The sequence below is a fragment of the Salvelinus alpinus genome, chromosome 31, assembly GCF_045679555.1.
Source record: "Salvelinus alpinus chromosome 31, SLU_Salpinus.1, whole genome shotgun sequence".
NCBI classification, from domain to species: Eukaryota; Metazoa; Chordata; class Actinopteri; order Salmoniformes; family Salmonidae; genus Salvelinus; species Salvelinus alpinus.
Window position 1 is genome coordinate 11,675,364 of NC_092116.1, and position 27,921 is coordinate 11,703,284.

The following is a 27,921-nucleotide window of genomic DNA, read 5'->3' on the forward strand; positions in this document are numbered from 1 at the left end:
ATTAAAGTCTATTACAGTGGTGGATAGTGTTTTCTTTGTGTGTTCTAATCTATGTCTCTGGTCTTTTGCAGGTTACTCCACCAGTAAACATACTGCAAAATGGAATCCTGTAACACCCAAAGGACTTGATGAACATGGGTTTCTATGATAGAAACTCCTGTTGAAGGGCCTGGTACGAAAGCCACAGTTAAAACAATCATCTCCTCCTACAAGTTTTGAGACCTTCTTACGGTGATGCTTATTTGTACAGATCTCATATCAGAAGTCAAACATGAATCTGGAATGCCAAAGAGATTGGTAACTCCCAAAGGCAGTAACAACTAGTCTGAAGAGTACTTTTCAGTTCAGCAGTAGTCACAGGAGTCTTGCGCCACCCCTGCAGAACAGTCTTTCTGCAGAGCAATCTTAGTACCATTGTGATTGTGGCCACTAGATGGCAGCTGCAGTAATTGTGGATTTGCACAGTAGAAAGCCCCAAAAACTACCGAAAGAGGATCTAAACCTAGGATGGTTATTGGTCAACGCAGGGACCTCCTCGAACTTACTTCCAAGGTCATCCACTGAGTTGAATCACAGAATGCCTCCCACAAAGCCACTTTTTCCCCTTAAGAGATTATCAAATACAATACCCGTAACAATGACAATAACCCGTCTCTAACCCATTTACAATTTACGCAGATAATCATTGGAATGCTTGTATTTCTTTCTGGAATTATGCTAATTTAAGTGTTATACGGTTACTGTGCTACTTCTGCCTATGTAACAATGCACAGGGTGAGGTAAATAAGCCTTGAGCAGGTTTTTAGTTTTTGGCTTCAGTATGGATTCATTCATGGAATAAGATTTTTCAGTTTGTGGACACTAGGGCTGGCACAATTACCGTTTAACTATGTGACCAACGGTTATGGATTAAGACTGTCATGATAATAAAATAACCTTCATAACTGTAAAAAAAAATATATATACATTTGCAAACGAACAGAAGATGGGACGGCTGGGCATTGGTGCAGTTGAGTCCCTTTCTATGGTAATATGGACTCTTAACAACGTGATGAAACTTGGTTGCTCCTTGCTGAAACAAGTAAGGTGGTGCCTATGCAACGCAGCACACATAGAAATAGAATGAATAGACCAGGCTTGGAACCTCTAATCCTGGCAATTTGACTGGTAAGCTCATGGGTACACTCAATGGCTGCCTGGTATTGTGATGCAATATTTTCAATGGTTATGTAGATTGTTCATTCAAATGTGACTCATGCAATGAAATTTATTTTTTGTAATGTCAAGTTGAGTTGAATCAACAAATCACAACACATATTGATAGGTACTCTAGGTTGAAGATATATAATACATATATTTTTACTTCCTACTTTGCTCCTATGGGCAAAGATTGTGGATGAATGAAGGTGGTTCACTCATGCCATTTATCATAGATTCTTTTTTTATCAGTTCCTGTCTACTTAAGGGGGTGGCTCTCCCATAGACACCAATGCAATAGCACCTGGGTCTGGTCTACTTAGTTCCTTGACTTCCATTTAAAACAAATGTGAAAGTGGGATTTCTCACTTCCTCTTCCTTCTCTGCTATGCGTACACTCGCCCCCAGTCCACCCATTATGCAATAATTGACTTGAATGGGGACACCTGTTCTATTCATTCTATTTATATGGCAGCACATGCAGTCAGGAGCAGAGAAAATGTGCATCTAAAAAATATATATGATTTTTTTGGCTGTTCTAATGTTATTACAGAGACTTATTTGGCTGGCCAATTGCCGTCATTGAAAATTCCATGACCGTCACAGCCCTAGTGTACGCTCGTCCATTGTTTTCGTAAGAGCCAGATGGGGAAGATTTATAAAATGATGTATTATTTTATATTTTAGAAATTAGTATAAATTATATTTTCTATAATTTAAATGATATTCTGATTTCATCTCTTCAGTTTGTGCTGGAAAGGGAACGTTTAACAATGAAGAGAAAAAAATACTAAATACTAAATCTGGATTTTTCTTTGGTGGTCTCTGAGGAGAAATATTTTGCTAGCTAAGCCAGCCATGGTTAGGCCCTCAGAAACTAGACATCTGCCATTCAACAGTGACAGGGAAATCAACTAATCACATTTTGACTGGGTAGGACCGTTTTTACAGTATTGTTTTAAACTTCCGTTTTCTCAAAGGCCTAGGACACTTCACTCCTGATAGTATGAGCAGTAGCCTGGTTTTCCCACGGTCTAGCCAGCTTTTGTTGCCGTGTGCAGTGGCTGCAGCCACAAGTTATCGAGGAGGATGTTTTTTCTGGGTTAACATCACCCTTCAAGAATTTTTTTTTAACAAGAAGTTAAGTTTCACATTTTCATAGTTTGTTGAGTGTCACTTTTTTTTGCAGCTCGCGTGTTGCTAGCTATCACTTTGAAAATATGCGTGTGAAACATTGTTGCATTTAAACTTTAGATCACTGGTTACTTTGTGTGCTTAACGTGATAAAATGTTTGCAATGGGAAGTAATAGTTATACATTTTAATGGTTGTGTTTTTGGTTATGATTGGCGGCCTACTGACACCTTTTGATGTGTCACTTATCGCTAGGCTATTGCTGATAGTGATGCTGTTAGGCCATAGATTGTTTAAACTGTTGTTGTTGGTTGCATTATTCCGTGCCGGGCGTGACAGCCTGATGTGTGGCTCAGGTCTGTTTGATTAATTAATGACGTCATCAAAAACCATTGCTACTCTTGCATTAGAGCTAGTGTAAATTAAGTGTAAATGTTAACTTTTTTGGGGGGGAAGATGTTTTAACTTCAATAAAGTCCAATAGTCCCGGTTCGTAGCACTACTTTAAAATGGATCCCAAGGGTCCCCTCATGTGGCCACAGAGGCACCGGGTGTTGGGTGAATCTGTTCTGGTCCGAGGTTGAATGCGAGTAGTGATTGTTAGGAGAGAAGCGTCTCAATTCATTGGCATTGGCACTGGCACAGTATGTTATCTGCCTTTTTAACTGTGTATTCACTAGGAAGCAAACGGCCGAAGTGGGGAGGGACTAACCAGACTTGTCCAATAAGAATCGCTAATTTTCGTAAACATTTGTTTTCTATCCCTAGTTCGGATCGCAGTACATTGTGTCTCACACTCCTTTCCAGATATAAGCTTCTTCGTCTGCTCTTTTTAATGTTGCTCCTGTCCATACTGGGTAGTATGTTAAAGGTATGTTAGGTCAAACCATGTTTCTATATATTTGTCTTCTACTCCTGGGTCAAATACATGTGTCAAATACTTTAGGTGTGTTTCATTTCGTTTTCCCCATACAATGGAACCAATAGAATTTGTTCCAAAAGTCCAAACTCCAAGCTAAATCAAGCCCATCTCAAACTGGTAAGTATTTGACATATGAATTTGACTGATGTCTGTTGGTTTAACTCTTAAGCCTAAACCTCAAGAATGGATTGAGTAATGGATTATGAGGTAGAAAAGGCCTGCTTTTCCACAGGTATTGTTCTAGCTTCACCCCCAGAGATGATCACATTGGCTAGTGATGCTGTAAAAAGTTATGTTTATTATTATTTCTGTTGTCAAATATGTTTTATATATTGCTCGGCAGACTTCACTGCACAGTGCCTTTTCTATTTTTCTATGTCGAGAGGAGTTGAAATAGGAGCCATTATTTGTACAAAACTGCTTTTATAACATTTGATTTCATTTTTATTGATTAAAAATGGTTTAATAAACCATTTTATTTAACCATAGCATTGTCTACACATTTTATTTTAAACCATGAAATGTTCACTATTTTAAGTTATTCTCATGACATTAATGTAAATAAAAAGCCTACTTGGGGTAAATGTAATCTCTGCAAAACAAAATCTTATGTAAAGTACTATATTTTATGGATATGTCTGTCCGTGAGAGATTAGGGTAAATGCAATTGAACACCCTATATGAAGTTATACATTGTATTGTAAGAGTAAACGGGAAGCTGAGTTGTGATATATGGAGCACAAAAGGTTTAGCCATGGAGGCTTGGAAACCTGAAGCTCTGCTGCCATCTACTGCATGGAGGAGGTTATGGTACGCCACCGGATGTGGACAACATATATACAAAGGGTGTGTACCAATAATGTCTCCTTTCTCCAGAGGGGTATACTACGAAGAAAGTTAGATCTATTCAGGGTTTTCTAAAGCTAGCCAGCTTCAGTTAGCTTCCCATTCCAGCTCAGGCTTCATCTGTTCTACGAAGGTGATAATGCTCGTCTGCCTTCCACTAACTCCAGCAGGCTTGTAAATGCACAGGCATGTCGCACGTGGCTAGTCGAACGCCGAACTCTTCATTGAGATAATGAAGCATCAATCAATGGGCAAGTCAGTGCCACATTTTAATTTGTGCTGAAATCAAAATGAAAGAAAAGTTATCTTGCAAATTCAGCAGGCTATTACGGAAGTCCAGAGAAGAGAAGTATTCAGACCCCTTGACTTTTTCCACATTTTGTTACGTTACAGCATTGTTATAAAATTTATTAAATTGTTCCCCATTCCCTTCAATGTACACACGTTTTTTATACATTTTTGCAAATGTATAAAAAAAAGGAAATATTACATTTTACATTTTCTCAACCCCATAGAAAATCTTTGGAGGGAGTTGAAAGTCCGTGTTGCCCAGCAACAGCCCCAAAACATCACTGCTCTAGAGGAGATCTGCATGGAGGAATGGGCCAAAATACCAGCAACAGTGTGGAAAACCTTGTGAAGACTTACAGAAAACGTTTGACCTCTGTCATTGCCAACAAAGGGTATATAACAAAGTATTGAGATAAACTTTTGTTATTGACCAAATACTTATTTTCCACCATAATTTGCAAATAAATTCATTAAAAATCCTACAATGTGATTATCTGGATTTTGTTTTCTCATTTTGTCTGTCATAGTTGAAGTGTACCTATGATGAAAATTACAGGCCTCTCTCATCTTTTTAAAGTGGGAGAACTTGCACAATTGGTGGCTGACTAAATACTTTTTTGCCCCACTGTACATAAGTATTCAGACCCTTTCCTCAGTACTTTGTTGAAGCACCTTTGGCAGCGATTTACAGCCTCAAGTCTTGAGTATGACACTACAAGCTTGGTCCACCTGTATTTGAGAAGATTCTCCCATTCTCTGCAGATCCTCTCAAGCTTTGTCAGGTTGGGTGGGGAGTGTCACTGCACAGCTATTTTCAGGTCTCTTCAGAGATGTTTGATCGTGTTCAAGTCCCTGTTCTGGCTGGGCCACTCAAGGACATTGAGACTTGTCCCGAAGTCACTCCTGCATTGTCTTGACTGTGTGCTTAGGGTCGTTGTCCTGTTGGAAGGTGAACCTTCGCCCCCAGTCTGAGGTCCTGAGTGCTCTGGAGCAGGTTTTCATCAAGGATCTCTCAGAATATCTTTCCCTCGATCCTGACTACTCTCCCAGTCCCTGCCGCTGAAAAACATCCCCACAGCATGATACTGCCACAACTATGCTTCACCGTAGGGATAGTGCCATGTTTCTTCCAGACGTGAAGCTTGGCATTCAGGCCAAAGAGTTCAATCTTGGTTTCATCAGACCAGAGAATCTAGGTTTTCATGGTCTTGAGTCTTTAGGTGCCTTTTGGCAAACTCCAAGCGGGCTTGAGGAGTGGCTTCCGTCTGGCCACTCTACCATAAAGGCCTGATTGTTGGGGTGCTGCAGAGATGGTTGTCCTTCTGGAAGGTTCTCCCATCTCCACAGAGGAACTCTGGAGCTCTGTCAGAGTGACCATCGGGTTCTTGTTCACCTCCCTGACCAAGGCCCTTCTCCCCCGATTGCGGATTTTGGCCGGGCAGCCAGCTCTAGGAAGAGTCTTGGTGGTTCCAAACTTCTTCCATTTAAGAATGATGGAGGCCACTGTGTTCTTGGGGACCTTCAATGCTGCAGAAATGCTTGGTACCCTTCCCCAGATCTGTGCCTCAACACAATCCTGTCTCGGAGCTCTACAGACAATTCCTTTGACCTCATGGCTTGGTTTTTGCTCTGACATGCACTGTCAACTTTGGGACCTTAAATAGACAGGTGTGTGTGCTTTTCCAAATCATGTCCAATCAATTGAATTTACCACAGGTGGACTCCAAGTTGTAGAAACATCTCAAGGATGATCAATGGAAACAGGATGCACCTGAGCTCAATTTCAAGTATCATAGCAAAGAGTCCGAATACTTATGTAAATAATGTATTTAAGTTGTCTATGCTGGTTGTTAGCTTGCAAAACTAATGTGTATAATTGTAAGGGATGCTTAATATTTTACATTTACAGAGTGTATGAGCTCCATTCTTGACAGGCTGATCAGATGCAGTAGCAGCCTCAGAGGCTGATAAGTCCGGATCCTGCTATTGTAGGCTGTCTTCAAGGAGCCGTACATATGAAACAGCCTACAAGGCAGCACCTTGACACCTTGACACCTTGATTCTGATCAGCCTGTCAGGAATGGACCTCACCCACTGTAAATGTAAATATCCACAAAACATGAAGTGTTCTTAATAATTATACACATCAGTTATGCAAGCTAACAACCAGCATAGCTAGCTATCTCACAAGACTAACCAAGTTAGCAGCGTCATTCCTTGCAGGTTGTGGCAGCCTGGGAGACAGAACTGCATGTCAAGCATCGTTCAGGGATTAAATGCCTCACGAGTGCATTGCGATCAAAACAACTTTTGTTATGTCGCGATCACAAGACTTATCTTGTGATCTCAACGAAACAACTTTTGTTATGTAGTGATCATGAGATACATGAGTTGTGATCTCGATATAATGAGAATTCTTTGTTTTATTCATACAGTTGAAGTCAGAAGTTTACATACACCTTAGCCAAATACATTTAAACTCATTTTTTCACAATTCCTGACATTTAATCCTAGTAAAAATTACCTGTCTTAGGTCAGTTAGGATCACCACTTTATTTTAAGAATGTGAAATGTCAGAATAATAGTAGCGAGAATGATTTATTTCAGTTTTTATTTCTTTGATCACATTCCCAGTGGGTCAGAAGTTTACAAACACTCAATTAGTATTTGGTAGCATTGCCGTTAAATTGTTTAACTTGGGTCAAACGTTTCGGTTAGCCTTCCACAAGCTTCCCACAGTAAGTTGGGTGAATTTTGGCACATTCCTCTTGACAGAGCTGGTGTAACTGAGTCAGATTTGTAGGCCTCCTTGCTCACACACTCTTTTTCAGTTCTGCCCACAAATTTTCTATAGGATTGAGTTCAGGGCTTTGCGGTCCTTAGGCCATTTTGCCACAACTTTGGAAGTATGCTTGGGGTCAATGTCCATTTGTTAGACCCATTAGCGTCCAACATTTAACTTCCTGACTGTTGTCTTGAGATGTTGCTTAAATATATCCACATAATTTTCCTCCCTCATGATGCCATCTATTTTGTGAAGTGCAACAGTCTATGCTGCAGCAAAGAACCCCCACAACATGATTCTGCCACCCCCGTGCTTCATGGTTGGGATGGTATTGGCTTGCAAGCAAACATAACGATGGTCATGAAAAAAGTACGATCTTTGTCCCCATGTGCAGTTGCAAACCGTAGTCTGGCTTTTTTATGACGGTTTTGGAGCAGTGGCTTCTTCCTTGCTGAGCGGCCTTTCAGGTTATGTCGATATAGGACTCATTTTACTGTGGATATAGATACGTTTGTAGCTGTTTCCTCCAGCATCTTCACAAGGTCCTTTGCTGTTGTTCTGGGATTGATTTGCACTTTTCGCACCGAAGTACGTTCATCTCTAGGAGACAGAACGCGTCTCCTTCCTGAGAGATATGACGGCTGCATGCTCCCATAGTATTTATACATGCGTACTATTGTTTGTACAGATGAACGTGGTACCTTCAGGCATTTGGAAACTGCAGGTCTACAAGGTTTTTTCTGAAGTCTTGGCTGATTTCTTTTGGTTTTCCCATGATGTCAAGCAGAGGCACTGAGTTTGAAGGTAGGCCTTGAAATACATCCACAGGTACACCTCCAATTGACTCAAATGATGTCAATAAGCCTATCAGAAGCTTCTAAAGCCATGACATAATTTTATGGAATTTTCCAAGCTGTTTAAAGGCACAGAAAAATAACTTGTGTCATGCACAAAGTAGATTTCCTAACCGACTTGCCAAAACTATAGTTTGTTAACAAGACATTTTTGGAGTGGTTGAAAACAAGTTTTAATGACTCCAACCTAAGTGTATGTAAACTTCCGAATTTAACTGTATGTCCTCTCTGGACTTCCATAGGCTATTAATATACAGTACCAGTCAAACGTTTGGATACACCTACTCATTCAAAGGTTTTTCTTTATTTTTACTGTTTTCTACATTGCAGAATAATAGTGAAGACATCAACACTATGAAGTAACACATATGGAATCACGTAGTAACCAAAAAAGTGTTTAACAAATCAACATATTTAATATTTGAGATTCTTCAAAGTAGACACCCTTTGCCTTGATGACAGCTTTGCACATTATTGGCATTCTGTCATCCAGCTTCATGAGGTAGTCACCTGGAATGCATTTCAATTAACAGTTGTGCCTTGTTAAAAGTTCATTTGTGGAATTTCTTTCCTCCGTAATGCGTTTGAGCCAATCAGTTGTGTTGTGACAATGTAGGGGTGGTACACAGAAGATAGCTCTATTTGGTAAAAGACCAAGTCCATATTATGGCAAGAACCGCGGAGATCATCCGTTCACCTACTCTGCATCGCCCAAAGACCCGGAGGTTGGAACCAAAAATCAAAAATTTGGACTAATAAGAGAAAAGGACAGATTTCCACTGGTCTAATGCCCATTGCTCGTGTTTATTGGCCCAAGCAAGTCTCTTCTTTTTATTGGTGTCCTTTGGTAGTGGTTTCTTTGCAGCAATTCCACCATGAAGGCCTGATTCATGCAGTCTCTGAACAGTTGATGTTGATGTCTGTTACTTGAACTCTGTGAAGAATTTATTTGGGCTGCATTTTCTAAGGCTGGTAACTCTAATGAACTTATCCTCTGCAGCAGAGGTAACTCTGGGTCTTCCTTTCCTGTGGCGGTCCTCATGAGAGCCAGTTTCATCATAATGCTTCAGGGTTTTTGTGACTGCACTTGAAGAAACTTTCAAAGTTGTTGAAATTTCCGGATTGACTGACCTTCATGTCTTAAAGTAACGATGGACTGTCGTTTCTCTTTGCTTATTTGAGCTGTTCTTGCCATAATATAGACTTGGTCTTTTACCAAATAGGGCTATCTTCTGTATACCACCCCTACCTTGTCACAACACAACTGATTGGCTGAAACGCATTAAGAAGGAAAGAAATTCCACAAATGAAGGCACACCTGTTAATTAAAATGCATTGCAGGTGACTACCTCATGAAGCTGGTAGAGAGAATGCCAAGAGTATGCAAAGCTGTCATCAAGGCAAAGAGTGGCTACTTTAACGAATCTCAAATATTAAATATATTTAGATTTGTTTAACACTTTTTGGGTTACTACATAATTCCATGTGTATTTTTTGTTGTTGTTCATGTCTTCACTATTATTCTACAATGTAGAAAATAGTAAAAAATTAAGAAAAACTCTTGAATGAGTAGGTGTGTCCAAACATTTGACTGGTACTGCACATTTGAGAAGCGCTGCACTCCTCTGCTACTGCATTTCCTTTGACTAATACAGATGAAACAAGATAACTAGGCTACATAAAGCAAATGCAAGCTTGTAACGTCATCATTATCAGCTAGCAATATGTGAATCATAATAATCCAGCTCACCAGCTAGTTTTACAACCTAAAACTAATGTTATGAAAATTGGATGGCAAACGTCAGCTATAAATTATTTGTGGTTAGCTAGCTAGCTATCAATTTTTTGTCAGTTAGCTTGTGGTTTATGCACACTACAATAGATATTCTAGGCACTTAAACATGCCAAAATGAACACTGTATCTATTTATTAACGTATCATGATAAAATATTGTAGTCAGGCAACATATGAGATGTGCGTGGCGAACTTTTCATTCCAAAGTCGGAGCTCTCGCTTTAGCTCAAAACAAGTCGCCGTTGTTTTCTAGAAATGTTGTCGTTTATGTGGTTGGGTCATATTACGTCAACAATCCTGGAAATATTTCAGTTAAATCGTGCATGAGACCGGCCCTCCATGCTCCGTTTCCCATACTTTGATTTGGACTGTTCCGGGCTCCAATTTGCGGTAGTATGGATGTTGTGAATTACCCAGAGTTTATCAAAGTTACCTCGCTAACTCCTCAAGCTACATTCGTAGTATAAGGCTCTGAAGTGTGCACTCCTTCATTAGTCCACACATCTAAAAGCATTGGATTAGTTTATGCATGGGCTTGTGGGAGTTCCCCAAAATGTATTATACTAGTAATTTCCTTTCAATTCAGAAAAGGGAAGTGAACTAGTGCACACTTGGGGAGGGAGGAGAGAGAACTGGGACATAGCCAAGGTTGTTTCAGTATGATATGTTAGATAAAGGAATAAAGACAGACACCAATGTCAAGTTCAATAGCCTTGTTAAGCATTGTACAAACCCCTACACGTGGAGTCCGGGGAACAGTCCGGCTAGTCGAATACCTATCAACTAGACTCCGTAACATCATCCTTCTCAATAGAAAGTGCAAACATAACGGCATGACATTAAGTTCTTAACAGTCAAGTCATAACAATTGAAAAAGCATGACATTTTCTTTTTACTTCAGTTGTCATCTTTCTTTAAAAAAATGTTTTAATTAACAGAGGACAAGTTAACAGTCTCTTGCATACAGCGTAAGCCTGTCCGGTGGCTTGCACAGCCGACCCACCCGTGAGTAAGTATTGGCTCTGACAGGGGTAGGATTAGGGCCACGAGCTGGAGAGCTTGGTGGGGTAGAAGCCTCACCTTCAGTTGGCTCATGTCTCAATTCTGCGCCCCTTACCCTTAGGCCTGGACTGTGATCCAGCTCATCTAGGTGAGTGTATGGCGTGTTCTGGTTTGTCTGCTCTGCTACGCGCAGACTACCCGATTGCGACGATAGAGGGAGCCACCAACATCCACCAGGTAAGAACGTGGTGCAACTCTGTAGGCATGTGCCCAGCCTCCAAAGTCCTGTGTATTTTCCCGGCAACCGGGTATTCCCGGCAACCGGGTGGGTATTTTCCCCACCTCCAGCTCTGGTAGGTCTCGAGCAGTCCGGTCGTAGAAGCACTTAGCGAGCTGCTTTCTGTGACGCAGTTTGTCCGTGACGCCAACCATGACGCAGGGCTCAAGTAGCTTGTTAGCTACGGGGATGGTAGTCTTCAGACGTCTGGACAGAAGGCGTTGTGCTGGGCTGCTGTCCATGTTTTTGGTGGGTGTGGTCCTCAACTGTAAGATCGCTTTCCATGGGTCGTTGCTGTCGCGCAAGGCCCTGCTTAACAGGTTTTTTGCAATCTTGACAGCTGACTGCCTTGCCATTTGCTTTTGGGTGTCTTGGAGAGGAGGTCACGTGGTCAAACTCCCATTCTGAGGCGAAACGCTTGAACTGTGCAGTGAATTGTGGGCCATTGTCCGTGATTACCTTGTCAGGCTGACCTTGCCTTGCAAACTGCGCCTTGCAGCGCTTTATGACCGTCTCTGCAGATAAGTCAGGGAGCAGTTCAATTTCCCAAAAGTCAGAGTAGTGATCAACGATGAGAAGATAGTCCTTTTGTCTGTGGCTGAATGAGTCCATGCTGACGATTTGCCAGGCCCTTGTGGGCAGTTCGTGTGACATCATGGTTTCCTTTTGCTGTTCATGAGCGTACTCGTTGCATGTGGTACAGTTGCTGACAAAGTCTTTAATTTCTGCTTGCATGTTTGGCCAGTATAATGTTTCACGAGCCTGGCGGTAGCATGCGTCACCTCCAACGTGACTGGAGTGTATGCCGGTAAGCATCTCTGGACGTAGTGATTTGGGAATAATGACCTTCTGACCTCTGAACAAGACACCATTTTTCTGATCTCATCTCGAAAGGTCCAGTATTCTCTCACTGTGAAAGGTGTCTCCTCTTTCAGGTATGGCCAACCTGCGAGAGCCATGGACTTCAGTGACTGTAGGTGTTCGTCCTTGTCATTGTGTGGCCTGATCTGGGCTAGGCGGTGATCTGTGACGTTTAAGTAGTCTGCCTGATTGATCTGTTGAACATCTTGTTGTTCCTGCTGTAGCAAACAGATGGCCTGCCGCTGATAGACAGTGCCTCTGCCTGTAGATTGTGCTGTTGCCCTGCTCAGTGTGTCGCTGATGTACATCTCTGGTCCTGGCTTGTAAATGACCTTCAGGCTGTAGTTTTGCAGAGTCAGGAGCATGCTTTGAAGCCTCTTGGGCGCGTTGAGGAGAGGTTTACTGAATATGGCAATGAGTGGTTTGTGGTCAGTTTCAGCGGTGACCAGCTCTCGACCATATAAGTAGTGATGGAATCGCTGGCAGGAGAAGACGATGCTGAGGCACTCTTTCTCAATTTGTGCATAGTTTTGTTCGGTGGGGGTGAGCGCTCTCGAGGCAAACGCAACGGGCTGGCCTTCCTGCATAAGGCAGCATCCAAGTCCCCTTTGGCTGGAGTCGCTCTGGATTGTGTCAGGCTCCGTGACGTCGTAGTAGCGCAACACTGGCATGGATGAAGCCAGAGATTTCATCTCCTGCACTGCGGCCTCGTGTTTGGGTAGCCAGTGCCATGGTGTGTCTTTGTCCAGCAACCGGCGCAGAGGCTCACAGACTGCTGATAGGTGTGGCATGAACTTTGCAAGATAGTTTGCAAAATCGATGAGACGCTGTACTCCTTTTGCATCAGACGGGTTTGGCATGTCGAGGATCGCTCGGACCTTGTCTGGGTCCGGCTTCAGGCCTTTTGCCGAGAGAATGTGGCCATGGAAGTGGACGTCTTTCACCTTGAACTGCAGCTTCTTCAGGCCAAGACGAAGCTTAACTGATTGGCAGCGCTCCATCAGTGCCAGGAGTGTCACATCGTGGTCGCGTTCTGCTTCTTCGTCTGTGTCACCACAGCATACGATCAGAACATAATCGGCGATGGGTTCAATGCCCTTGAGCCCAGCCAGTAACTCGTGCTGCTTGCGTTGGTATACCTCACTGAGACACCAAACGGGAGCTTGAGCCAGCGTTTCCGACCCCAGGGGGTCCAGAAGGTAGTCATGAAGCTGCTTTCTTCGTACAGCTTGCATTGAAGGAATGCATCTCGGGCATCCACCAGGGTGAAAATCCTGGCCTTGGGAAGCTTATAGAGGACATCCTCTAGTGTCGGCATGATGTAGTGGGATCGTTTCAGTGCTTGGTTCAGATGCTTTGGGTCAATGCAGACCCTCAGCTTCTCTGTTTTTTTCACTATGACCATATTGCTGATCCAGTCAGTTGGTTCAGTCACAGATGTCATGTGGCCATCGGCCTCATACTTGTCCAGCTTGGCCTTCACAGCCACTTTCATTGCAATGGGCACATTGCGAGGAGCACACTGGACTGGAGTGATGCTCTCATCCAATTCAACGTGTACCTCCCCAGGCACTGATTCAACAGGCATGTTGAATACATCGTCATATCTGCTGAGAAGTTGTTCTTTGGACAGGGTTCCATGCTGGACATGATCCACAATGTGCAGGTCATTTGGTACAGTGAACTGCATCAGTCCCAAGCGTTCGCATGTAGAGCCTGAGAGGAGAGGATGTTGACTGGTTTTCACAATGTCAAACTCTAGCTTGTGTTTGTGTCCCCGAATAACACATTCGGTCTCAAAGGTGCCCATAGAGCTCATTAGTTCTCCTGAGTACAGCTTTAGTCTAGTATCGCTAGGCAATAGATGTGTGTCAGGTACCAGATTGATTTTGTCTTTGTAGCTCATTACGTTGCATGTAGCACCGGAATCCAGTTGACATTGTTGTTGCTTGTTGTGTAATCGTAGTGTCACAAACCATTTCTTCCCTCTTGAGTGTACAGCCCCAATGGATTCATGCATGTAAATGTCACTTTCACTGTTCCGCTCTGGACATTAAGTGACATCATCAACACAGTGAATCTTGCCCTCACTCACCCTTCTTTTGCTTTTGAGACACACTTTTGCAAAGTGATTATTAGTTCCACAAGCTCTGCATGGTTTTCCGTAGGCAGGGCAGTGCTCTTTGCCACGTGTCTGTGTATTCCCACAGTATGTACATGCTACAGGGCTCTCTGTGTTCACCGTTCGTGGTGAATTACTCTGCCTCGATTGGTTTTGTCTGAATGTCAGCCTAGCAACAGCGTGAACAGTATCAACGTCAGAGCGTGGGGTTTTGATTTCCATTGCTCTCATTCATTCTCGGCACATTTCGATGGCAGTTACTAATGTTAAGCCTCTCTCTCTCAGTAGACGCCGGCGCGTATCCTCATTTGCAATTCCCAGTACTATTTTGTCACGAATCAATTCATCTTTCAATCCCCCGTATTCACAAGTGGTGGATTTCTCTCTCAAACGGGTTATAAAGTTGTGTACTGACTCACCCTCTTCCTGTTTGCAGCTTCCGAAAACGAACCGCTCGTAAATGACGTTTCTGGCGGGTTTGAAGTAATTCTCCAATGCATCCAATATAGCCTTTGCATCACACTGTTGTTGTGCCGTGAGGGTGAGATTGTGCCGGTAGATATGCCTGCATTCGCTGCCCATTAAACTCCTCAGAGTTGCCGCTTGTACCTCGTTGGGTTTCTCATGTAGACCGGTCGCCAGCGCATAGTCCTCGAATTCATCCCTGAAGTTGTCCCAATTAGTATTCCAGTCCCCTGTGAGAACCATGGGATTTGGTGGTGGAATGTTCGCTGCCATAGCAATGGAATAGGAGATTTCTTTGCCTTCAGTCATCGAGGTAGGTAGTGATGCCAGCTAGCAACGAGTTGATCAGTGTTGTGAGTAGGAAACGGCGTGTGTTCGCATATGGAACGTAACTGCGCCTATAATGTACTTAGCTACAAAAATAACATGTGTGTTTTCCGAGCCACTTCTGATACCATGTTTCAGTATGATATGTTAGATAAAGGAATAAAGACAGGCACCAATGTCAAGTTCAATAGCCTTGTTAAGCATTGTACAAATCCCTACACGTGGAGTCCGGGGAACAGTCCGGCTAGTCGAATACCTATCAACTACACTCCGTAACAAAGGTCTTTAAAAATACAAAACGACTGAACTGGAGTTCCCTCACAACTGAACTTTAAAAAAAATCTTATAGTTCTACAGTTCTATTTAAGTCATGGATTTAAAATTTTAACTGAAGTTAAATATATGGTCACCGTTGTCTGAAGCAAGGCCCACAACAACACAATACATTCCTGTACAGTTCTAAATGACATGTTCATTCAATTAACTGTACAGTGTGCAAAATATTGTAGGTAAATTATATTTTTGGAGAAATTATTGCACTGTATCAACTTTTTTTATCAGACAGAACCCTAAAGTGATATGGATCTCAATGTGCATCTCACATTGTTTGTCACACCATTGGATGTGTAGTGATGTAGCCCCACACCATGGCCAAGCACACACTCAAGTTGTACAACTGATGTGCAACACATTTGATACAACTGCTATTTTTGTGATAGAATGGAGAGTTTGTCCACACATAAATGTTAACACAACCATTGTGCTGTGTCTCCTACATACTTGTGCTATTATTTATGTGGATAAAAACTGTTTTAGCACGTGTTATACATCACAGGGCCGATGAGAGATGAAAACGGATTAATACACACAACAACTTTGTTTAGACAGTCGTGGTGACATGTATAGTACAGCAAATTTTGCCAGTGTGCACTCTCGACTTCTACTGACACTGCACCATCTTGTGGTCTTACTGGGGCTGACCGTGTTTTCTGAGTTCAGCAGTCAGAATGAATCTAAACTGTTAACTGCAGCTGCACGTTTTCCAATGAAACCTGCCCATCAAGCCATTGTTATTAGGTTCATGATTCACAACTAAGCACTACTTGGAGGAATCGTGCCAGGATTAAAGATCCATGTACTGAGATACTTTGTTTGGCTGACCCTACTGTAACATTTTAACCTCCTGTACCATATTACTAATTCCATCCAACTCTTTCAGATGGATGAGGGATTATCAAACATGTAAAGGAATAAAGGGTATTTCTGTCTATATTTCAATTGCATACACTATTCAACCAGCGTTGTGGTTTTTAGCATGACCTTGACAGTTGACTACAAAGCAACTATAACATTTGATTAATACCCATATTTCTGGAGTCCTACATAAATTCTCTTGGAAGATGTTGCATGTTCCAACACAGGTGCTAGTGTCATGCTCACCAATTACACTATCTAAAAGTCACTGTGTTGGCCCCAAACCCCTGCAGGGAAACAGGCAGGCAAATGATATGCTTATTGGTTACCAGATGGACTGGTCCCTCAGGTAATTAACTGACTAAACACTTGACAAAGGAAGGTCCACACTGATGAAGAGCTCACTCAAGGCTTTGTTCATTTATGGCCAGAGATGGACTCCCCAGGCGGTGCGCTACCGAGACGGGACGTGGTCTGGAGAGCAAGCGGGCCACCACTCGTTTAGCAGGTATGACAGCTCCCCTGACCCCCAGGCTTGCACTAACTTGATGCTTGGCATCCCCAAAGAGAGTTGGCTGAATAGTGTCTCACTTCAGATATTTTTAAGTTTTCTGCTTATAGGTAGACCCAGTAAGATGACATCATTATCATCAAGGTAGACCCAGCAAGATGGCATCATCATCGTACACAAAGTTTCCCAGTGCAACTTCCTGTTTACAGACATCAATAGAATTAAAATCAGACAAGACTGATATTATTGGCGCAAATTGGTGAATATTAATAAATTAAATTCAAGATGTGTTTGGTGTCCATTTTGGTAATGGACACCAACAAACTATCTGATACTGTACTTCACAATGTCCTGTGCTATATACCATTGTGTTATAGTTTCTTGATGAAAAATACCCTTATTTTTGGCCTCTCACATAAGAAATACATACAGTACAGTGTATATTGTGGTCTATCTATAGCCTGGGGCTGGATTCAATCCATATTGCTGAAGATCCGAGTTCAAATTTAAAGGTAATTTCCGATTGAGCAGACATGCAGCATTTACAGTGAATGCATTCTCTGCGAACATGGGAACATTGCTTTTCAATTTCAATTGAGCTATAGATCTTCCACGCCACTTCTGCATTACGGATTGAATCCAGCCCTCGGTTCCCCACACATAACCTTAAAAATAATACCCTTTTTGACCAACAACATTGCATAGAGACAGCCAACACTGTGTGGCATATCCCCAGTCCGTCTTATTGACTAACTAAAAGGCGGCGGAGGCAGAGATGTCACAGGAACTGCGCAGCTCTTGACGCTCTGTCACAGATAAGCATCACCTTTTCCCCTCAAATGCCCCTGGAATATTGAACACCTGGAAACGAATGGTGAAAGCATTTAAACTCCTTTCTAGCCAAGCTAGAAAAACCCATGCTAAGCCGCGAATGCCTTAATGTGATTCTGGGGCAGTATAAGCCCATATGTAATATTATTGGCACCATGGAACAAAATCCAGATTAAAGGAATAATCCACTCAAAAACAATCTTTTGTTATTTTTTTTTCATTAGTCCACTGTCCCAAAATGTTTTGCATGTCAACAATCATCTTTTCAAGATTTAGACTTTCAAAAGGCAAATTGTAATTTGCCACAAGATGATACATTTTGCATCATCATGATGATGGGACAAGTTACAATTAGCTTTTTCAAAGTCCTAAATCTTGAAAACGTGATTCCTGACATACAAAACATTTTGGGACTGTATCAACAGTGGACTAATGAAAAAAATACCAAAATATGGTTTTGAGTGAATTATTCCTTTAAGGGCACTGCTTATTATTAAATATTGTCCGGATTATCAGATTGGGAGGCGTAGTTATTGAGTTTCACAAGCATGCTTTTGAACTGTTCCAGCCGATATGCATCACATCCTTTCTCGAAGCCAATCTAGCATTCTTTGCTTTGTCTTTCCTCTTGTATTCCTCTTTCTATCTTCCATCCCTCCATCCATCTCTACATCCTACATCAGGGAAGATAATCAAGGACAACAACCATCCGAGCCACTGCCTGTTCAGCCCGCTATCATCCAGAAGGCGAGGTCAGTACATGTGCATCAAAGCTGGGACCGAGAGACTGAAAAACAGCTTCTATCTCAAGGCCATCAGACTGCTAAATAGCCATCACTAGCACATTAGAGGCTGCTGCCGTATATACAGTAAACTACCGTTCAAAAGTTTGGGGCCACTTAGAAATGTCCTTGTTTTTGAAAGAAAAGCAAATTTTTGGCCATTAAAATGACATCAAATTGTTCAGAAATACAGTGTAGACATTGTTAATGTTTTAAATGACTATTGTAGCTGGAAACGGAAAATCTACATAGGCGTACAGAGGCCCATTATCAGCAATCATCACTCCTGTGTTCCAATGGCACGTTGTGTTAGCTAATCCAAGTTTATCATTTGAAAGGCTAATTGATCATTAGAAAACCCTTTTGCAATTATGTTAGCACAGCTGAAAACTGTTGTTCTGATTAAAGAAGCAATAAAACTGGCCTTCTTTAGACTAGTTGAGTATCTGGAGCATCAGCATTTGTGGGTTTGATGCCTAGAAGGCCAGCATCCCGGAGTCGCCTCTTCACTGTTGACATTGAGACTGGTGTTTTGCGGGTACTATTTAATGAAGCTGCCAGTTGAGGACTTGTGAGGTGTCTGTTTCTCAAACTAGACACTCTAATGTACTTGTCATCTTGCTCAATTGTGCACCGGGGCCTCCCACTCCTCTTTCTATTCTGGTTAGAGCCAGTTTGAGCTGTTCTGTGAAGGGAGTAGTACACAGCGTTGTACGAGTTCTTTAGTTTCTTGGCAATTTCTCGCATGGAATAGCCTTCATTTCTCAGAACAAGAATAGACTGACAAGTTTCAGACGAAAGGTGTTTGTTTCTGGCCATTTTGAGCCTGTAATCAATTTGTTTTATTGCTTCTTTAATCAGGACAACAGTTTTCAGCTGTGCTAACGTAATTGCAAAAGGGTTTTCTAATGATCAATTAACCTTTTAAAATTATAAACTTAGATTAGCTAACACAACGTGCCATTGGAACACAGGAGTGATGTTTGCTGACAATGGGCCTCTGTACGCCTATGTAGCTATTCCATTAACAATCAGCCGTTTCCAGCTACAATAGTCATTTACAACATTAACAATGTCTACACTGTATTTCCGATGAATTTGATGTTATTTTAATGGACAAAAAATTTGCTTTTCTTTCAAAAACAAGTACATTTCTAAGTGCCCCCAAACTTTTGAACGGTAGTGTACATAGACTTGAAATCACTGGCCACTTTAATAATGGAACACTAGTCACTTTAATAATGTTTACATATTTTGCATTTCTCATCTCACACATATATACTGTATTCTATCCTATTCTACTGTATCTTAGTCTATGCTGCTCTGACATTGCTCATCCCAATATGTATATATTCTTAATTTCATTCCATTACTTTAGATTGTGTGTATTGTTAGATATTACTTGTTAGATATTACCACACTGTTGGAGCTAGAAACACAAGCATTTCGCTACACCCGCAATACCATCCGCTAAACATGTGTATGTGACAAATATAATTGGATTTGATTTGATTTAGAAGAAACGACTTTATTCACCTACTTGTCCCCTAGAGGGCAGCAGAGGACAATGAAAACTAACGCCCTTGCACGTCTCTTAAACAGTCGCCTGTCTCTCCAAAATTATAACAGAATCCATAATAAGCAGGTTAAAGATATTTCTCACAAAAATACATTTAATCTACAAGATAAGGACCCCTAATCTCAATAATCCCTGCATGCAATCAGCCTAGAAATGTATTTATAGTTTGTTATTTGTTGTAGTAATTGCGATGTCTCAACCGTAGCCCATTTAGCTAATCATAGCTAATTGGCCTACCCTCCCTGCACAATTTCTATGCACAAATAGTGTATTGATCTCAGGACTGTCTCCATTCGCGTCTAGGAGAGAACCAGACTGAATGGAAATTGCACAGCTCACGTCTTCTCCAATCTATGTTCCTATTTTCAGGTTGATGTTGCGAGGTAGTTGACCGTGTTTTGACTAAAAACAAACTGACGTGCCAGCTGACTACTTTTCATTTGAGAAGGAGAAGAGGGGAAGGAAATAATGAAAGACTGATAGAGATGTGATGATGCCTTTGTAAAGTTCCTATGAGACTAGTGATTCGCTGTCATCAATTATATCAAGTCTGTCAATGGTACGGTTGCAATCGAGGTAGACGAGTGTACTAGACGCCACAATTCATTGATTAGGTGTCAGGCTTGTGATTAATTGAGGGGTTACTATTTTCTTTAACTCCAAGGGTGAGTAAACTCCCCTAGATGATCACAAAACCCCTATTGATGAGACGTAACATAGAAAACTAAAAGGAAGTAAGGTGTCCATCTCTGTCTTTCCTGCCATTTGGGTAGAAGTCTCCTCCTGATTGCATGGGTTGTCTGTCAAAGACAGAGTTTGGGTGTTTGAGTCTTGGCTGACTCAGAGAGTTGTGTATGTGTGTGTTTCCTCTTCTGACTCGGTGCCTGTCAGGCGGCTCCTCCTCTGCAGCTGACTTACTTCATTAGGAGCCATCAGCCAGGCTGAGCACACTGTCAGAGGCAGGCTTCTGCTTTTTCACTTCCCCCTCTCTCTCACTTCTCTCTCTCTTTTCCCCTCTCCCTCTCGCTACACTCCATCTCCATGTGATTTTTTACTCTGTCAACCTCCCTCAATCTCTTTCCCCTTGCTAAATTTACCCCTTCCCTCGCTCTGCCTCCTTCTCCCTCCTCTGCTCATCCTTCCATCACATCCTCCTCCTCTAGATCATCTCTCATCTTTTTTTTTTAACTTCCTTTCCAACCTTGTTGTTTCTCCTGGTGTTATTCCTCCTCTTTCTGTGTCTCAATTTCTCTTCCCCTCCAGACCTCTCTTTCTGAACCATATCCGTTTCTGTCTATATCCTTTCCATTCCATCCCTTTCTGTATTTCTCTCCGTTTTTTTGTCTTTTCCTTAATCTGTTAAACCCATAGACTGTAAAAAAGATGGACGAAGCCATCGATGACGGCAACCCGTTATTTCCTATGAGAATGCTCAGTGGTGCATTTGGTGATCAGGAAGTGTCATTTCAGCGTGTTGCCATCTTGGTACATGTAGGAGTTTTTGGAAACACTGCATGCGCAGTTTGAGCTATTCTACGAAGTGAAGTTGCAGGCTAGCAGAGTGCTGCCCACCCTCATGGAGTATCTCAAGTTGCCATTAGCAACTAAATTATCGGGATAACTTTGCCTGTGTGTGATTTTAAAGTATCGGTTTAATGACATTCATCTGGTGAAATAAAAGCAATTATTGGTACCATGACTGTGTTGGGAAATGTTTTTGTTATCCAAGAATATTGAACACGAAGATGGCCATTTCCCCATTCACTATAATGGGGGATCCTGTTTTCTGGAAACAATACCTGCAGTAGCGCAGACAGCTTTCAACTTGAAATCCTCAATGCGAGGGGGAAGTCGTTCTCCCCTGGTTAGACCACCCTCCCCCATATGAACACTCAAACCCCCAGGCCTCTGTTCACCTTCATCCTGACAAGTTGTAGGAACCGGATTATAAGAAAAAGTATCTAACTTGGGCTAGTAGATTATAAGAAGAAGCCACTAATTTGGGTCAGTAGAAAGTGTGAAATCTGATTGCTTTGGAAGATTTAAAAAACTGGGAGCCTGAGAGTTGTGTGGAAACCTAAATACGAGCTGGCTGGGGAAGTAAAGCGGTAGGGGTGTAGTTCGTTCTGGGTATTTGCCAAATGTTGAGATTTGACAGGGTGGCTTAATGAAGTACCCAGAGAGAGCAGACTGGAGGCTAGGCTAAAGATATGATACCACACTGAAAAAGCTCTCGCCAGCAACCTTCCCCAGGTTGTATGATGAGATGCTGTAGATTCTGATACATGTTTGTTTTATTTGTTGTTTATATCTGACTTGGGTCAGATCTTTATCTTGTTACTTGCCCTCTGAAATTTGAGTTGGCTGATATTGTACCATATTACGATATGGAATAAGATCAGTATTTATTTTACCATAGGAAATCACTTTCAAGTCTCATAATAAAGAGGACGCTCCCTGTATTATGTTAGGACATGTTAGGGCATGTCAAGACAAAGTCCTTGGTGTAGTTCAACACTAGGGGGCAGTGAGATTTCACATGTCCCTTCTATCCTAAGGCTATCTGGCAGAGAAGACACAAGTACCTCTCCCACTTGCTGCATGAAACGAGACCAATGTAATGACTATGTGACACAGACACATTGGCAAGTAAAAGTGTCTCCGAGGGAGAGAGAAGAAAATTACAATCATGGTGGCAACATGTTGGCTTTTCCCATAAAGCCAAGCTGCCAGGTCCACTTTCAGATTAGTCGCAGTAAAACACTAATGCCTTGCAGTGAAGCTTCCTGAAGGTGATGGCAAACCTCCGGTCAGGCCACCCCGATTTCCATTGGCAGGTTAATTGACATTTTGCAGGGCAAAAGAAGTTCAAAGCTCAGACGCTAGCGGACCTTTAGAGAAAATACGCAGATTAGAGAGAGAAAGGAAGGAAGCAAGAGAGAAGACAAAACAAGCAAATCTTGCTTTTAAAGGAATATTCCACCCAAAACCACAAATTCCTATAATTTACAGTGTTAGTTATTTTTTGTGAACCAATGTTTCACTTTGTCTTTATAGTACGGTTGGTAACATGAAAGTCGTGGAAATCGGTTGCAGTTTAATTAAAATCGACTACAAAACCCACAATGTAATGCTCTCTCTATGGGCTGGCTGGCTAGCAAGCAAACATAACTACACACACCATAATACCAAATTCAATATCAGCATGTTAAGTACCTATTTAGCTTTAAAATCGTCTAAACAAACTGCACTATCAATTTAGGAGTCTTCAATCTCAGCGTGTTTAACTTGCAGATCAATGTGCCTCGCAGAGTGGACTCTGACATGCGCAACGGCCATGCAATGCACCTTGGACTGAAGAGGCAGACAAATCGGATAAATTTGTTGGACCCTCTGATAAATTACACATTTCTTGAGTTAGAAATATTGCAAAAATATGATCAATAGCTCATTCGAGAGAAGGCAACCTCTGACTTTGATATCGGCCAGTATTCAAATCTGACATGTATGATAGACATTTTTGCGTGCTAAAAGTTGTATTCCTATTAACTTCTAGTGTAGGAGAGTGGCTTTATCGCAATGCTGCGTCATATGGATGAATTTCTGCCTGCTTGAACAACAATAGCTCAGATACACAACATTAAACCCGGGAATCGATAGAACGTCGCTCAGAGATGCACAAAAACAATATAACACTCAAAATGGGTGAATCTTTCCTATAACTTTTTCTCTCTGGGACTGGTGGAGCAATGTTTGATTCTCTCTCGACCGTTAATCATTTCCCTCCTTTTCTCTCAAAGAGGTCAGACAGTGTTTGCGTATTAGCACTTTGACCCTGTAGACAGTCTTTTGAAAAACCACTTGCAAAAATGTTCACGACTGAGCTCTGTTGACATTGCTCAGCCCAGCACTCTGATAATTCACGCTTTAACCTACATAGCTCTGTATCTTTGAGTCCCAATAGAAGGGACATTGACTGCCCCACCCTTATCCACCATTCATCTAAAAGAGAGGAACACATTTGAAATATATTTCTAGATGCAAAGTGTCAGATTAGCTGGATATTGCACAGACTATATTCCTGCCACTGTACCACAGGTTGTCCTTAAAGTACATTCTGTGTTGTGCTATTCCAAGGTTCTATCTTATTTGGTGTGGCTTCAGCTTTAATTGTGCTTATCATCTACCCTGTCCTTGTAGTCAAGGCTTGAATTTCTATTTACTTGCTTCCTCTAGCTTATCTGATTGTAAAAGAGAAGCAGGTGCAGGTGAAACTTTTCATAAAACAACAAACCAGAAACGAGACAGTATAACAGTGGCAATAAGGCATGGACAATACCAACTGAGGAAGGAACCGACGGGAGTGACAGGTAAAGGGGAGGTAATCAGGATGGTAATGGAGTACAGGTGAGTATCCTAATGACCATGCAGGTGTGCGTAATGATGAGTCCCAGGATCGGTGGTTAGTATACTGGTGACATCGAACGCCGGAGGGGAGTAGACTGAAGGTAACCCCCTCTGACCTGCGGCTCCCGCCGCATGACGACACCAGCCGAAGGGACAACCCCAAGGATGAGGAGCGGGCCGGTCCTCGAAGGTGGAAATCACGGATGATGTTAGGATCCAGAATGTCCTCCACTGGAACCCAACACCGCTCCTCTGGGCCATACCCCTCCCAGGCCACCAGGTACTGGAGCTGACCACCACAATGCTGGGAGTCCAGTAGGGATCTGACAGCATATGCCGGACTCCCCTCGATATCCGGGGGGCTGTTGTAGGGGACAGCATCAGCTAGGGGACCAGGAACCACCGGCCTGAGAAGGGAGACATGAAAAGAAGGTGAGATACGATAGTGACTAGGAAGCTGCAACCTACATCACCTCATTGACCCTCCGGAGAACCTTGAACGGCTCCACAAATGGGGGCTCAGTTTCTTGCAGGGCAGGCGGAGAGGGAGGTTCCTGGTAGAAAGCCAGATACGATCCCCGGGTGGAACACGGGGTCGCACTGCAGTGGCGGTTTGCCTGCTCATTTTGCCGGTGGATGGCGTACTGGAGTCTCACGTGAGCGTTGCTCCACACCTCTTCTGCTCGCCGGAACCACTTATCCACCGCAGGAGCTTCAGTCTGGCCCGGAGTCCACAGGGCCAGGGCCGCCTGAAAACCTTAAAATAAGGAGATCAGAAAGAGGGATTAATCGACATGACTTTGAAAATCTATCCACAACCACCAAAATGGTGGTGAAACCATCAGAGGAGGGGAGATCAGTTATAAAGTAAATGGATAGATGTAACTAGAGTCGCTGAAGCACGGGAATGGGGAGGAGCTTCCCTGCTGGAGCATTCTGGGGGGGATTTGGTTTGGGTACATACGGAACAGGAGTTGACGTAGCGAGTGACATCCTGCGCTAAGGTGGGCCACCAGTATTTCCCAGAGATGGATTGGGTAGTGTGAGAACTACCTGGATGTCCAGCGATGACAGCTGTGTGCAACCAGGTCAGCAGCCGGTCCCTTATCCCTGTGGGAACATAAATGCACTCGGGAGGACAGTGGGTGCGGCCTCCCTCTCTAGAGCCTGGCAGATGTCCGCATCTACGTTCCAGACCACAGGAGCTACAGCTCAGCAGGATGGGATTATAGACGCATTCTGGACAGGACCTTCTCCTGAATCTTAGAGACGGGACATCGGCCTTGGTGTTCTTTGAATCTGGGCGATAGGTGAGTGTGAAGTCAAACCTTGTGAAGAAAAGGGACCACCTCGCTTGGCGCGGATTTAGCCTCCTCGCTGTCCGTATGTACTCCAGATTCCGATGGTCGTGAGAATGACAAATGGCTCCTTGGCGCCCTCCCGCCAGTGTCTCCACTACTCTAATGCCAACCTCACCGCCAGGAGCTCTGTAATTCCTCTCTGAAGGGGACAGTTTTAGAGTAAAAAGCACAGGGGTACAATTTCTGCGGATTACCCTGTCGTTGAGACAAACTGCCCCCACGCCTACCTCTGAAGCGTCCACCTCCACCACAAAGTATGTTGTGGGATCTGGATGTTTGAGCGATGGGGCGGAGGTGAAACGTCCCTTAACCTTTCTAGCGCAGGCGTTCCGCTAGCGGAACCCCTCGACAACATTCCGCTGAAAAGGCAGCGTGGGAAATTCAAAAATATATTTTTTTAAATATGTAACTTTCACACATTAACAAGTCCAGTACAGCAAATGAAAGAAAAACATCTTGTTAACTTCTACTTGGTCACCATCCCGGATCCGGGAGCATCCTCATCAGTAAAAAAGCTGACTAGCATAGCCTAGCATAGCGCCACAAGTAAATACTAGCATATAAATATCATGAAATCACAAGTCCAAGACACCAAATGAAAGATACACATCTTGTGAATCCAGCCATCATTTCCGATTTTTAAAATGTTTTACAGCGAAAACACTATGTATTTCTATTAGCTAACCACAATAGCAAAAGACTCAACCGCATATTTTCACAATTTTTTTACCGCATAGGTATCTATCACAAAACCGACCAAATAGAGATATAATTAGTCACTAACCAAGAAACAACTTCATCAGATGACAGTCTTATAACATATTATACAATAAATCTATGTTTTGTTCGAAAATGTGCATATTTGAGGTATAAATCATAGTTTTACATTGCAGCTACCATAAAAAATATCACCAAAGCAGCCGGAATAATTAGAGAGCAACGTGAAATACCTAAATACTCATCATAAAACATTTATGAAAAATACATGGTGTACAGCAAATGAAAGATAAACATCTTGTGAATCCAGCCAATATTTCAGATTTTTTAAGTGTTTTACAGCGAAAACACAATATAGCATTATATTAGCTTACCACAATAGCCAACCACACAAACGCATTTATCAGCAGCAAAATGTAGCGATTGCAAAAACCAGCAAAAGATATTAAATTATTCACTAACCTTGACAAACTTCATCAGATGACAGTCCTATAACATCATGTTACACAATACATATATGTTTTGTTCGAAAATGTGCATATTTAGAGCTACAAATCCTGGTTTTACAATGTGAATACGTAGCCAAACTGCACAAAATTCTCCGGAGATATTTTGGACAGTCACCTAATCTAATCAAAGAACTCATCATAAACTTTACTAAAAATACCCCTTTGTCCACAGTACAGACAGAGCCCCAGCTGTATCCGTCTGTGACGCTCTGCCACGGGGAGGCATGACCCCTACCTCTACGTTTCAGGCTCTGATTCCGAGTGTTCACTGAGGGAAGGAGAGAAGCGCTGAGAGTACCGGCGCTCCCAAACTAGGTTATCGGGAAGGATGGCCATCGCATGAGTGCGTCCAAGGTGAGTTTGTTGGTGTGTAAAGTAGAGGGACCACTGAAGTAGGAAGCCATGGCATTTGGATGGAGTACCGTCATATTTATCCGGGAGGGATAAACGGGTATCGCTGACCTGAGCGGGTTGCTGAATGGGCTGTTGTGCTGGCTCGAATGGTTGTAGGGTATTCTCCGCTGGTTGAAGGCAATGCCTCCCGGGTGTGTTCGAGATGTTGCAATCTGCGAAGAACCTCCTCCATAGCCGTCCCCAGTTGTGCCAGCTGGTCATGGTGTTGACGCAGAAGCTAACCCTGTTCATTGTCCGTCAAAGATATTCAAATTTCCTGCTGCTTCCATAGTTTGAGTTGGTATTCTGTAGTCGAGAAGCAGGTGAAACGTTTAATAAAACAACAAAAATGAAATGAGACAGCATAACAGTGGCGATAAGGCATGAATACAGGAACAAAACCAACTGAGGAAGGAACCTAAGGGAGTGATAGATAAAAGGGAGGTAATCAGGAAGGTAATGGAGTCCAGGTGAGTATCCTAATGATCTGCAGGTGTGCGTAATGATGGATGCCAGGTGTGCGTAATGACGGAGCCCAGGACCGGTGGTTATTATACCGGCGACGTCAAACGGCGGAGGGGAGGAGCGGGAGTAGACGTGCACTGACCTAACAGTTACAGTAAATATCATATCCATATCAAAATCATCTGGCCACTAGGATTCACTTTGAGAATTTCACAACTCTTCAGGAAAATATAGCTTCGTTCAGACTTCCACCACACAATATTGTTGACTAGTGAGTTAGATGGGATTCAATGAGA

The 27,921-nt window shown here is 42.6% G+C and overlaps 1 protein-coding gene across 3 annotated transcripts in view; it reads left to right on the forward strand.

Moving 5' to 3' along the window:
* The window catches only part of LOC139561080 (inactive ubiquitin carboxyl-terminal hydrolase 53-like), a 64,410-nt gene extending 60,670 nt beyond the window's left edge, over positions 1-3,740 (forward strand). For all 3 annotated transcript variants that reach the window (XM_071377921.1, XM_071377924.1, XM_071377922.1), the window contains one exon: positions 72-3,740. In XM_071377921.1, the coding sequence (XP_071234022.1) occupies positions 72-148 (77 nt within the window). In that variant the 3' untranslated portion in view covers positions 149-3,740. The remainder of the gene's footprint in view (positions 1-71) is intronic.
* Positions 3,741-27,921: the final 24,181 nt, after the last annotated feature.